This window comes from Falco peregrinus, chromosome 7 (assembly GCF_023634155.1).
Source record: "Falco peregrinus isolate bFalPer1 chromosome 7, bFalPer1.pri, whole genome shotgun sequence".
Classification (NCBI taxonomy): Eukaryota; Metazoa; Chordata; class Aves; order Falconiformes; family Falconidae; genus Falco; species Falco peregrinus.
This window is the reverse complement of record NC_073727.1, coordinates 12,950,166-12,963,968: the sequence shown is the minus strand read 5'-3', so window position 1 is coordinate 12,963,968 and position 13,803 is coordinate 12,950,166. Positions and strand designations below refer to the sequence as shown.

The window sequence follows — 13,803 nt, the reverse complement described above, 5'->3', positions numbered from 1 at the left end:
AAAAAACAGCAGCACCGCTTTCACTTATTTAGGTTGATATGTAAATGGGACAAAAGATTAAATCCAAAAACCCCATCACTTTAGTCCTTGAGCTGACTTGATGTGCGATGCCTCTGAAACCCGGGGTGGTGGTGGTGGGAGAAATGGCAAAAGAAACGGGGGCAGAGTCGCTGATACTGAAGAGTTTCCAGCCTGTGGTGTGACCCTGACCATAGGGATTGCTCTTTGCAGTACTGCCTGGGTCCAGAAAATCAAAGCAGCATCAGAGCAGTACATCGAAACCGAGAAGAAGAAACGTGAAAAGGCTTATCAAGGTACCCGCCGAGTTCTGTAGCGTCCCCCTCACCCCTGTGGACATGTGGGCAGGGCCTCTTCTGGAGGATGCCATGGTGTCTGTGTAGGGTCTCCCTCTTCAGATCCATTGCCAATTGTTACGGTTGCGATCGATCCATTTATTTCTGACTTCTTTGTTCCCAGCTCGCTCACAGAAAACCTCAGGAATAGGACGCCTGATGGTGCACGTGATTGAAGCGACAGAACTCAAGGCCTGTAAGCCCAATGGTAAGTGAAGGAAATGGAGAGGCTTGCTGGGAGGAGTTCGGTGGTTTGGGAAACTTTGTGCTTTCAGCTGCAGCTTCTGAACGAATTAGCCATTATTTAGCTTCAGAGGACCAAGTGAAGAACCAGCTCTGTGCTGCTCGAGGATATAGGGGTTGCCTGACCCACATCTGCTGGACGGCAGCATCGATGTGTGTCCCGAGGGGGAGGTGTCTGCACTGCAGAGGTGTCTCACTGCGTGTTCTGTGTTTAGGGAAGAGCAACCCCTACTGTGAAATCAGCATGGGCTCCCAGAGCTACACTACAAGGACCCTGCAGGATACCCTGAACCCCAAGTGGAACTTCAACTGCCAGTTCTTCATTAAGGATCTGTATCAGGATGTCCTGTGTATCACCATGTTTGACAGGGATCAGTTCTCACCCGATGGTAAGTGTGAACATTTATTTTAGGAAAAGAATGCTTTTCTGTGACTTGGGGTGCACAGCTCCTCACCAGGATTCCAAGCACCTGTAGCTATGATTGCTTCCTGGAAAGCGTTGTTTAAAAACAATGCCTCCTTACTCAAGAGGTTCGGTAATAGCCTTCCCAAGCCAGGAGCTCTGGGCAGTCGGGTTTGGTCCCACTCTGGCTTTTCTGTCAGATACAGAATTATTTTTTTTGTCAGACTGGCAAGACGGAGAAGTTCAAAAGCCACAGTTTTTCTCTCCCAGCGTAGCTGCGCGAAAATAAGGTGTTAGGTTATATTTGCACAGCAACAGCTTGATAAGGTTTCTTTTTCCACAGTCAGTCACTTCTAGTACTCTTTTAAAAGGGTAAGTGCTTTATCAGGGCTCTGACACACGGTTGATTATTGCAGATTTGGAAGGTAGTGCCTTGACCCGAGTGGCCCTGTGTGTAACTGTAGCTCAGTCTTTTCTCCTGTGAGGGAACGTGACTTTGCTGGGCTCTTCCCAGTCGGACAGCTGAGTCTGTTGTTTTTCAGTTCATGGTAAACCTTTTAATGCACACACAGACACAAAGGTGTTATATATGAAATGGCCACAAAGAGGGTATGTCATTCCTGACTGGGACTGTAAACCTGCTAGTGGCAGCAGTTGTTCAAGGCCATTGTTCTGGTGAAAAGGATGATATATAAGCCTCATTGAAAGTTGGCTGAGCCAAAATAGTTGATTTATTTTTGTCTTTGTAGCAGCACAGGTGACTTGTAAACAGGTTCCATCACTTAATTCTGACCTTCCAGCTCAAAGACAGGTGAACTTTTGAAATTGTGTTTCTGAAAGGGAACTGTATTCTTAAAGCCCTTAGATCAAGTTGTGACATAAAGGCATGTTTTCCATCCTAATTCCATAGCATTTTTGTCTTCTAGAAAGGCTCTTTTTTGTCACCGCTTCACAAAATTTACACAGGGCTGTGGGCTTTTCAAACATGAAGCTTGGGAGCAGTGCTCTGGAACTGAATACGTACCATGCAGCATTGCTGCTTAATCCAACACCTTCAGATTTTCTAAGCTTAACATCTTTGCTTAATGAAATTTCTTACATGCTTACCCAACAGATTTTTTGGGTCGCACTGAAGTTCCAGTAGCAAAAATCAGAACAGAACAAGAAAGCAAAGGCCCCATGACCAAACATTTACTGCTGCATGAAGTTCCAACAGGTGAAGTCTGGGTTCGTTTTGACCTGCAGCTCTTTGATCAGAAAACACTCCTCTAAGAACACTTTTTTTTAATTTATGAAGGACAACTGAAGCTGACAGCCTGAACATTTTTTTTTAAAAGATTCCTTGCCCCATGCTGGTTAATTAAGCAAGAGTTCCTGCTGCTTCCGTATTTCCTCTTAGTTACTGGTTGCATTTAGTTCGTTGCAGTGCTCAAAGTTGTTGTTGATCTATGCAAACACAAATGTTACTGTATATACAGTACTATAGTTCAGTGCCTTTTTATTATGTTGGAATATCTTGGTTTTGGATGCCAATGTTTCCATTTTCAGGGCCATAAAAAATACTAAGTAGAAGTGTGGCATCAAGATGTATGTATATTTTACCACTTAGTCTGACGTATAGACTGAGGAATGGTTTAAGCTCAGAACTAGAATCATTCCATTTGAAATCTGAAAGGTGATATCCACTGGAATCTTCCCGTCTCAGGATGATAGTTTTAAGATTAAATGCTGGAGAAGCCTTAGCACTGGAGAAGTCTCCGATATATTGTATATTCTGTAAGAATCAAGTGTAGTTCTTTACTTGACTTAGTTCTGCACTGAAATCAGTAACTGCTACTTGATTTTTCTTTCTGCTTCAGTTTGATTCATCATTCTCTGCTGAGACAATGTGGTTGTGAAAAATAACTAGAAAAAATATTTTAAATACTGTGACCCACAATAATGTGGAAAAATATTCTTCAGCTTTTGTTTTTTTTCCTAAACGTAAGTTATTTGTGTACATTTCCTTGGTCTTGCAGACCTCGATGTGAATCTTGAAGCTTTTGACATTGCCAACATGTATATAGAGAGTAAAATATAAGTTTATTAATGTAATTTGTCTACAGATGTTTATTGATGCATAGTGATTTTTAAAAAGTATATTTTATTGTACAGGGGAATGTGAAATAATGAGAAAAACTTACAGGATTAAAATCAGGAAGAGTTTATTACGAGTTTAAAAGGTTTGCTCGGGGGAAACTGTCACCCCAACATGAATCTGTAGAACAAGATTGATAGAACACCAAAAACTGTCTCTTGGTACCAAAATCAGAGATGGTTTTAAAAAAAAAAAGTTTGTTTATAAAGAGTTTGATACATTGTAACCATTTTACTGCCTCCTTAAACTGCTTTGTTGAAAAAGCACAGCATGCAATTCTGAGCAGCCCCTGCTCTTGTTTTCCATGGGTGCACCAATACATGCTGATGTCTGACAGTTTCACACCTGATTGCCATCTGTGTACCCTCCTGTTACAGGGCTGAGTAAACCTCTGTTACTTTTAACAGTTTTCTGTGGTTCAGTATTTCTAATCCTAAATAAAACTAAATCTTGGCAACTCTTGAGAGATGGTGTCTGTGCAGTGGGAGACTGGAGCTTCTTGTACAAGCAGAGGGAAAATTCCGTTTCCAGGCTTTGACACGAGAGCTGCTGTGCAGTCACACTCGCAGGGAGACAGGGACCGCACTGGAACAAGAGAGAAACTGAGTTAGAGGGTGCTGACAGCCTTTGTTGCTTAGCACTGACCTCCCGGAAAATGCCAGGCATTTTGTACAAGCACGCTTCCCGCTCCTCCCCCCTCATTATTTCCTGCCTCCTCAGAACACTCAATACGTATGGTAAAGTTTGATTTACTGCTTGTACACTGCCTCCAGGAGAAAGTCCTTTGAAACCTTGGTAGTAGCCTAACATTATTTTGCAAATAATAGTTTGCAAGACATTCACTTTGGGAGTTCTGATAAAGATTTGCACAAAACCAACCATCATTTCCCTATCAGTGCCTTCTAAGCCACTCTCCCGTACCGGTCTGCTGGCCAGGCACACGGCCAGGAGCACCTTCTTCTCAAGGAGGGGGTTTGTTCCTAAATCTCAAGGTGGCCTCTTTCAGCTTCATGCAAAATTGCAACAATTACAGCTACAATTTAGCAAGCTTTGCTGCTCCCTCTGCCCACTGCTGACCTTCACCCTTCCTGCAGTACCCGGAGCTGTAGCTGTTGCCAGACCTGGGGGTCGCACACAGATTCTGCACTGCAGCAAAGAGAAGCCTATACCAGACTTTATTCTAACTTCTCTCACCAGTTCATCTCCTTTAATACAAAGACTGTCACCCTATAACCCACAGAACGTTCACAGAGCTGAGCCTAAGTCAAACCTCCTAGAACAGGGGTCCTCAAACTACGGCCCACGGGATGGATACAGCCCCCAGGGTCCTCAGTCTGGCCCCTGGTACTTGGGGGGGGGGGCGAACCAAGCAGCTGCAGATGACTGCCTGCCACTTCATCCGCGTGCCGGCCCCCTGTTTAAAAAGTTTGAGGACCCCTGTCCTAGAACAGCAGGTTTTGGCCTGTTGAGCATGAACTGGAGCTGGAAATAACAGCAGCAGCACCTCAAACGCTTCTTTGGCTGCTGGGTAACGGCACTTCAGAGCCGTGAGTTTCAGACGGCGAGTTTATTGCAGTTTGCCCCAAGACTCAGCCTGCTATCACTTGCTGTGGCAGAAGATGTGACATATTCTGCAGCTGGTACCTTCCGATGGCTGCGCTTGCCACTGCAGTCAGCTGGAGGACAGGTGCCATCATCGGTTCTTGCCACCTTTGTGGTGGCTGATGACTTTCTGCCTTAAAAAAGAAGTAAAAGCAATTGCCAGTCTGTGCAACACAAAGGCTGCTGTAGCCCAGCGCGGCTTCCTGCACTGGCTTGTTCCCACACCGAGTCACTCCAGGAAATGTTTGTGTGACTAGTTTTCCTCCTGGAACGTGTCATTATCCCATAACTGCTGTAAACATGCTGGGGTAAAGCACTGGGCCACAGCAGGGGCTGGTGGGGAGAGAGCGGGCTTGGCTCGGGAAGGACATCAGGCGCCCAGTTCAGCTTTAACGCTGTTGGCACTGGGGAGCAGCAGTTCCCTTAACTGTTGTGCTCTGCAATGGCAGAACCAGAGAGCTTTCAAAAGGGGCGAGTCCAAGCACTGGGACTTTAAAAACCCAACATAATTACAAAAACCCAACAAATAAGAATCACTCTTCACTGATCCCAAATGCTTCTCTATCAGGGCTAGCTGGGGCTCTAGTGTTTTCAGCTTAGGCAGCTGCACCGCTGCACCACCATTAGTGACCTCTACTGTATTCTGAGTCCAACCAGCCCGTACACCAAAAAAAAAAAAGCCTGTTATGAAGCTCAGCTACAGGATGCAATGCACTGGAGTTGTGCGCAGCTCCCTCAGCACAGGCTGCTCCTGTACAGGACCAGCCTGGTGGCTTAAGCCAGGACATGTAACCTTATCTCAGTGGTCAAAGAGCAAATATGAGACAAGGCCTAGAGAGCTGGGACAGTTCAGCCTGGAGAAGGCTCAGGGGGAATCTCATCATTGTGTACAAACCCCTGAAGGGAGGGTACACAGAGGACAGAGCCAGGCTCTTTTCAGTGGTGTCCAGTGACAGAACCAGAGGCCATGGGCACACACTGAACCACAGGAAGCACCATCTGAACACCAGGAAACACTCCGCTGCTGTGAGGGTGACCAAGCACTGCCACAGGCTGCCCGGGGAGGCTGTGGAGTCTCCATCCCTGGGAGATATTCAAAAGCTGTCTGGGTATGGACCTAGGCAACTGGCTCTAGGTGGCCCTGCTTTAGCTGGGGGGTTGGACAAGATCACCTCCAGAGGTCCCTTTCAACCTCAACCAGCCTGTGATACAAGTAGGGGACCTCGCTCTGCTCCCAAAAATCTAGAAACTGATAGCAAAACAACCCCCAAAATCCAAAGCAAGTATGAACACTAAACCCTTTCAGATCTTCCAATAAAGCGTCCAGGAGATATTCCACAGCTTGACATGCAGGCCTGCCTGCCAGGCTGCAAGCAGAAAATGCAGGAAACCCCACCAAAAGCCACTTTATTGCAAGGCTCAGCTTGACCATCAATGCTCTGCTCTAATACAACCTGCTGTCCAATCCATACCTGAAGGCTTTCCCTTCACCAACACTCCTTTCTCAGGAGAAATACACAACAAAGCAGAATTCACCATGAAATTTAAGTTTTAGCAAATACTCTGCTATGCAGCCAAGGAGAGGCCTCATCCACCGTAGCTGTTGTGCTGCCTCTCAGTAAACACCACATTAGCTCTTGCCTCTTCCTTTGGTGGACCTCGCTCGCGATGTAGGCGTGTGGCACCTTCAGCCACTGGGCTGCATCCATGCCTTGCCGGCCCAAGGGAAGCTGTGGCAGTTCTGCTCTGCTCAGTTTGTTCAGCTCTCTGGTAGAGCATGGTCTTCCTGGCAAGAAAGAAACAAGGGCTTCATGTGAGCATCTACTGTCACGAGCAAGGGTGGTGCCCTCATATGAAACACTTCCAAGGGATAACAATTTTTCAAAATACCTGTCTCACACTGCTTGATAATGCCCGTCTCAATTAATTTTCTTTGAATGTCTTTTAACAGAGGATCCTGTAAAGGTGGTATTGAAACCTGTGACAGAGACAGTTATTTCATGCTTATGCACCAACACAAGCACTTTGTCAGAGAGCCTCAAAAGACCAAAGTCGGAGATGACTGTCAAAGTACCATTGATTAGCAGGGAAGGAGCATCAGCCTCATTTTTTATGAGTAAAACCATGAGACACAGACTTGGAGTGGCCTGAGAAGTGCTGAGCATCTCAGCTCCTCAGGCAGGCCATAACACATTCAACAACTCTGCCACAAAGTTAGACCAGAGATATGAGAGCTGAGCTCCTGGAGGGCAGCTGATACTGATGAACCCTGCGTGGCACATGACTGCAATGAAGTATCGGCTCAGTCCCCACAGCTGCTAAGGGCTCACAGCACCCAGAAGGGATTTAGAGACTTTTACTTCATGGATTTGTGTCAGTCCAACCTAACTCTTCTATTTTGTTACCACAGTGAGCTTCTGTAAAGATCACCTGAACTGTCAGATTATTTCCTTCTACAAAGCACACACCCAGCTTGCCCGGGAGCTCACCAACCCTCATTAGACATGACACTTCCCAGGTTGCCACAATGAATTTGAGATAAGGAAAACAAACATCCCCCTGCCATTGCCTACTGTGCCTCCAAATCTGGGCTTAGTATGGATCCAAACCATGTTCCCAGTGAAAACCCTTTTCAAACGCTCTTGAGCTTAAACGCAGTAGGAGCTGGGACCTGTATTTATTAATGAAACCATCATGTGTTGCTGTACACCAGCCCCATAGCAGCACGTCAGTAACATGCTCTGCCTCCTAACCCTGCCCTTCCTGCTGGTCAAAGGGTGCCTCTAAACCTCAGGGGGTAACGGGCCATCCCACCTTCCAGCAGTCCGTATGGGTCTTCAGGAAGAACGGGTCATATTCTGATGGGTCATAAGTTTCCAAAGCCACGTAGCCCTGTGGGAGAAGCCGGTACTGGGTCAGGTCTCAAAAGCTATTGGTGATAAACCAGCGAGAGAGCAGCCAGCCTAGGTACTACACAGCCAGGCATGCTACGAACTCAGCACCAGAGCTGGCGGGGAGAAGGCCGCCTGAATTTTCACACGCTGCACCTCAGAAAGAAGGTGACTGAAATGTCACAGGAAAATTCCTCCACCCATTTTAATTTATCATGGGCATAAATTTGTAATAAATTATTTCATGAAGCATCCAGAAATAATTACAAGCTAAAATACTAGGGCTGTCAAGAAAATGGGAATTTCATTCAAGGGAAAATGTTTTGACAGAGAAGGAAACAGGTATTAAGAAGAAAAGAAAGAAAAAAATGAAGTGACAGAGCCCTCACCGGCCATAGCTCTGGGCAGGTCACTGGCCTGCGAGATGCGAGCTCCAAGCCCCGTGGTTAGCCTGCTTTTCTATCTGTATAGAGGAGTAAAGAGCTGAACCATACCTGATGGTCCAGACCACAGCTCCGTCTCATCAAGGACTCCGCGGGCAACAAATCCTGCAGTTCAAGTTCCCTATGACCAGAGTTAGCCGGGGAACACCAAGTACCCCCACTTGGCGTTCACTGTTGAGGCCAAGACCAAAGGTCACCTGATCAAACAGGCTACCAAGAAGCTGAACAGAGACCAAGGTCAACACACTGATCAAACCTGATGCTGAGAAAGGTCAATTACAACCACTTGTCTCCAAACTGTTTACAGCCAATAAGCCAGGACTCATCTAAATTGCATCAAATAAGAGCTGTACAGAGGAGAACACAAAACCAGAAGGAAAGATAAAAGAGCAGAGGCCACAAACAATGCCCTAAGAATAGTAAGAATGGGGCAAGCATGTAAAATACTTCTCCCTAATGTTTTCAGTCATTCTTCCAAAACCTTGGAGATAGTTTTTTCAGCTTCCTTGTGCAGATGATTCTCCAGGGGGGTCCCAGGAAGGAAGGAAGCATTCAGCCCATGGCCTTCTAGATCTCAGCCATACACAGTTCTTTTTGGCAATCTGTGGATGTGATTTCAAGTTAAGATTTAGAAAAGCCACACTTTGACCTGAACAGTTCAGGAGCACTGCAAGAGTCCAAACCAAACAAAGTGAGATCTGCAGTATGTTTAAGATGTGACTATGTTGAAGGTGGGCAAGTGAGTTGGGCCCCAAGGGCCTCTGCTGTTCCCAGACACTCAGCAAACACCTGGGCAGCTTCCATGGGGTTTCAGCTACTGCTAAGCATGAACATTGCTGCCTCTGCAGCGGCCTCTGCTCCCCAGGATCTGGCCGTTTCCCAGGGAGCAAGCAGCAGCCGCACCCACTGTCTCCTGTTTCTTTCCCTGGAAAGCTTTAAGCCCTAACATGCCTCAATTTGCAGAGTTTTAGTGCCACCACTTGGTTTATTACTACATACCAACCCGTCACAACATGTGCTGAGACCTCAGTCAGCTGTGCTAGGTGCTGTGCAGTGCACCCCATGTTTGATCCCTTCCTGCAGTCGATGCATTATCACGCACACACCCCTTGGCAGAAAGCTGAGTAACAGCCTGCTCTTAAAAGTGAGTCAAAAGGGTCTCTTACTCTGCAGCATTTCAGCATACAATGCCTACAGTATCCTGGACTACCAGAAGCTAAGTTGTGGCTAACACAGCAGCAACCCATGCCAGGGAAACTTCTTCCTCCCTGCAGGCTTCGGTGTGCACATCTGCTGGTGCCAGAAGAAAAGCAGCACTGCTGCCATCTTCACACAGCGACCAACCAACTTATCGTGCACCTGCAATCCACACCCCTGAGGCTGGAGGTAAGGAGGAGGTGAGAAAGGGGGTGAAAAGGAGGCAGATTTAAGGCAAGACCCCCACATACAAGCAGGTCAGTGGAACAAAGGAGAGTCAAGGAAGGGAGGTAAAGGAGGAAGGCGCAGATGGCATGGAAAAAGAGGCAGAAAAGTAAGCTGACAGAAAGACTGCGATGGAGGAGCCTGGAAGAACAGTGAGGAGTGTTAGAGGGAGGAGGAGAATGGAGGAAAGGGGAAGAAAGCAGTTCTGAAAAGCAGAAGACAGTGGAGAATTTGGAGGAATCATCAGAAGCAACAAGGAGAGGGAGACACAGCACTGGACAGAAGTCTGACAGAAGGGGCAAAGTAGTGAGACTTGGGGATGGAGTAAAAGAGTTGAGTGGAGGGAGACAGAGAGGAAAGCAGAATAGATACAGGAAGAGGGAACAGACTGGTGACAGAGGCACAGGAAGGTGAAAAGATCCAGGGAACAGGACAAGGAGAAGCCAAATAGCAGGGAAGAGAGCAAGAGAAAATGGACAAAAAGGGAGTGGGGAAAAAATGCACAGCCAGAAATCAGTGTATTAACCAATCCACAGAATTGTCTTAAGTTCTGCAAAATTTATCATATGCTGCCACAATTAATGCAAACTTATGCAAATTAACTGTCCTGCAAATTAATTGTCCTGTTACTCTGAAAGGCTTCAGCCTGCTTTTCAGTCATGCTGATGATAGAACCGACACCACAGAGCAAGGAGAAAAGGTGGAGGCTGATCACTGGTGCTGGGCTTGTTCAGGGAGAAGGACACATCCCACCCAGTACACCAGCCACTGCTTTCGGAGGACACCCAGCAAAGTCCTGACCTGACACAGAAGCTTGCAAGGTGGACTGATGCAGACCCAGATATGTACAGTACACCCAGCATATCCTACATCCCAGGACTTCAGCAGTACGGCTGGTTCAGCTCTTTGTTATTACATGCAGTTTAAATGCATGGGTCTTTCACATCTCTCTGAAAAAGAGGTAATTTGCTCTCATTAAAATAACACACCTCCAATGGCATTTTCATTTCTGGATGGGAAGCTTGCTTACAGTCTCATAACTCCAATGTGCAGTGGTTTCCACTGACAACAAAAGCCTGCTCTGTGTAAAATACTATTCTGTTTGTGGCAGATTATGTAACTGCTCTTACTGCTCTATATATCCATTCCTAAGTTGCAGAAAGTTGAGTCATGGGATCTGACACTCAACAGCAGAGCAAAATCAAGAAAACCAACAAGTATTTCCTACAGTGACTGCAGTTTTTGTGAGTACTGAAACACGTGGAACTACAGAATCCATGAGCTGGGTCTATTAACATGCACGCAGACTTAAGAAAATTGTCTGTGTCTCCCTGTTCCCACCTTTTTTCTTTTATAAAGCTTGACCAGTAGCATCCAAGGCCACGAAATTGTTTCACTCCTGCTCTGCCAACATATTGCAGTACTGCTCTAGCTGAACTCCTGAGACATGAGAGCATGGTATACTCCCTGCTCACAGACCCAGCCTTTGGTTTCAGCTGAAAGGGCTCAAGGTTTTCCCCTCTAAGTGGTCCATCCCACAGAGGGAAATACACTAAATCATGGCATCTCACCACATTCAGATCCCAGCACATGCTCACGAACAATGCAGTTCCCATCAGATGGTGAACTTAAACAGCTGTAGCGATGTGTGTCACCATTACAGAAGTCCTTGGAAAGAGTAAGTTACAGGTAAAGCATACCTAACTCCAGGCTACTCAATGGAACAGCAAGTAACAGCTAAAACCTGGATCCTGTCTACACCCTCTGTATGCAACGCTCTCCTGACAGAAATTTACTTCTCTTCCATACCTTCTTTTTACAGTAGTCTAAATAGAGAGAGAGTTGTTCTTCTTTCCTTTTCTGTATTTCTTTGCTTGACTGGCTGTCCATTTTGTGTTCAATTTTCTGCAGCAGTGGCTCTGAAACATCCTCAAGCCATTTCTTGTACAGGATCTCCTTCTTTCTCAGATTTAAGAAATCACTGTGCCTCAAATATGTGTCCACCTCCTAAGACAGAAATTGAAAATAAAAACCATACAACCTGTTGGCCAACCACATTAAAGATTCCATAGGTGAAGCCATGCAGCTTGGGTGATGTGATCTGACTGGTCACTGCTGCAAAGACTGTTTTCCAGCCCTTCTTTCTTCTCTTCCCTCTCTCCACTTCCTACCACTTGTTTCCAAGCTCCCCCTGGCTCAAGCTCTGGCATTCAGACTTTAATTTTTTAAGCTGTAGTGCAAGACTGGCAGAAAAACATTCACTTTCCCCCACCAGGTTAGTGGATTGAAATCACTTCAGAGCAGGGCTCTGATAATCACCGGACTGCAAGACAGGCAGCAGGAGAAGGACTTTCTCCCTGCAGCACTGGCAATCTGCTAGATCAGATCGGCACTCCTGCCCTCCATTTGCAGGCCCACCATCATCCACAGAACAAATGTTAGGTGCAGAGGGGCACATAAGTCAAAGACAGATGATTCCTAAGCTCATTTTTAGGGTTATCATTTCAGCCCTATCCCAAGAAGACTGAGGCCGGTAACTTGTACTTACAGATTTAGTTTTTCACTAATACAATTGACATTTTATGAATCACTGAGGGAGAGGAAAAAAACATTGACATGCAGGAAAACACACAGCAAATGAGGAAAGAGAAACTACTTCTTACCCTTACAAAATAACTTTCTCTGTCCAAGATGCACTGAACAGAAGCAATAATGTCTTCATCAGGTGCTCTCTAACAAAACATCCAAAACATACATGAAGTAAAAGCAGGACTTACAATAAGGGTTAGAATTACTTTCAAATTCAACATAATGACTTGTGTTGTGATTAATGGCATTATTATACCACAACCCAGCTGGAAGAATAGCACAGGCAGGCATATGCTTGGGAGACCTGTTCTTAACAGTTAGGTTAAACATAGCAACAGAAGAGCATTGGAAGAACTGGAATGTATACGTTCAGTGAGACCAGACCATATATCTCCTTGGCTGCTCCTCACTGCGACTGCACCACCACTTGGTCCTTCCTACTGTTGCTCACGTGTGCCCAACGAAGATAGCCAAGGAACCTCTCCACACCTTCACTTTCAATATAGCCATGCTATACAAATAGCAATCAAATAAATCAAGGAATCATAAAAAACCCCAAGGAATTCATAAAAGTGTAAAAGGAAAAACAGAAGAAACCAGTGAAGTATAAGAGGAAAGCTAATGAGAAAAAAACCCTTCCAAAGTAGTAAACTCCCTCACTGCTGCCCCTGCTCACAAATTTGTATTTTAAATCTCTGTTACTGTTGTGACATCAGCCAAGTTCTCTAGCATCATCTTCACCTTACTCTTTCTGAAGATCAGGATAGGCAGAAGCTGTTCCCTGCATTGTGAATATCAGGACACTAGAACATGATTTAAGAACAGCCCTTGCAACACACTGCTGTTGTCAATTTGATTTTTAAACAGGTCTTATAACATGTGGCTTCTTACTGCAACTCCTGTGCTCTGGCCAAGAAGGACAAGGAATACAAACCACATTTGGCTACCACTTGGGGATGGAGTCCCTCCAGGTGAGATTAGAGCACACATGCAATGGGGGTATCTCCCCTGTGATCAGGCAGCACCAACTCTGTGGGTTAACCAGAGGGATCTTTTCTTCATGAGTCAATCAAAAGCTTTTATAAGCCACAAGTTGCCCTGGTTTTGGCTGGGATAGAGTTAATTTTCTTCCTAGTAGCTAGGTACAGTACTGTGCTTTGGATTTAGGATGAGAATGATGTTGATAACACACTGATGTTTTAGTGTGAACACTGCTTAGCAACAAGTAAGGACTTTTCAGCTTCTCACCCCACCCCACCAGTGAGCAGGCTGGGGGGCCCAAGAAGCTGGGAGGGGACACACAGCCAGGACAGGTGACCCAGACTGGCCAAAGGGATATTCCACACCATAGGACATCATTCAATATATAAACTGGGAAGAAAGCTGACTGGGGGCTGCTGCTTGGGAACTGGCTGGGCATCAGTCGGTGGGTAGCGAGCAAATGCACTGTGCAACACTTGTTTTGTATATTCTAATTCTTTTATAATTATTATTATTATTTTCCCTTCCTTTTCTGTCCTATTAATCTGGCTTTATCTCAACCCATTAATTCCCCTCTTCCCGACTCCCCCCCAGCTCTCTCCCCTGTCCCACTGGAGGGGGTGGGGAGTGAGCGGCTGTGTAGTGGTTAGCTGCCCGTTGGGTTAAACCATGACAAGTTCACAAAAAATATTATTTCCACAGCAAAATTTATCTTGTACATCCATACTAAATATTCATA

At 45.8% G+C, this 13,803-nt stretch overlaps 2 protein-coding genes across 6 annotated transcripts in view; one reads left to right on the top strand and one right to left on the bottom strand.

Annotated features, from left to right (window-relative positions):
• Positions 1 to 3,593, top strand: part of ITSN2 (intersectin 2) — an 87,520-nt gene extending 83,927 nt beyond the window's left edge. For both annotated transcript variants that reach the window (XM_055810661.1, XM_055810662.1), the window contains exons 36-39: positions 232 to 314; positions 478 to 561; positions 812 to 985; positions 2,114 to 3,593. In XM_055810661.1, coding sequence (XP_055666636.1) covers positions 232 to 314; positions 478 to 561; positions 812 to 985; positions 2,114 to 2,271 — 499 coding nt within the window. In that variant the 3' untranslated portion in view covers positions 2,272 to 3,593. The remainder of the gene's footprint in view (positions 1 to 231; positions 315 to 477; positions 562 to 811; positions 986 to 2,113) is intronic.
• Positions 3,187 to 13,803, bottom strand: part of FAM228B (family with sequence similarity 228 member B) — a 17,948-nt gene continuing 7,331 nt past the window's right edge. The window contains exons 5-10 of one of the 4 annotated variants that reach the window (XR_008748103.1): positions 12,158 to 12,226; positions 11,304 to 11,501; positions 7,553 to 7,630; positions 6,629 to 6,716; positions 4,641 to 6,524; positions 3,187 to 3,721 (exon numbers count right to left, since the gene is read on the bottom strand). Coding sequence is in view for 2 of the 4 variants with exons in the window: in XM_055810666.1 (XP_055666641.1) it covers positions 6,283 to 6,524; positions 6,629 to 6,716; positions 7,553 to 7,630; positions 11,304 to 11,501; positions 12,158 to 12,226 (675 nt within the window). In the remaining 2 variants the exon portion in view is untranslated. Of the gene's footprint in view, positions 6,525 to 6,628; positions 6,717 to 7,552; positions 7,631 to 11,303; positions 11,502 to 12,157; positions 12,227 to 13,803 lie in introns of all 4 variants that reach the window. The other 3 variants (XR_008748102.1, XM_055810666.1, XM_055810667.1) reach the window with 3 other exon arrangements.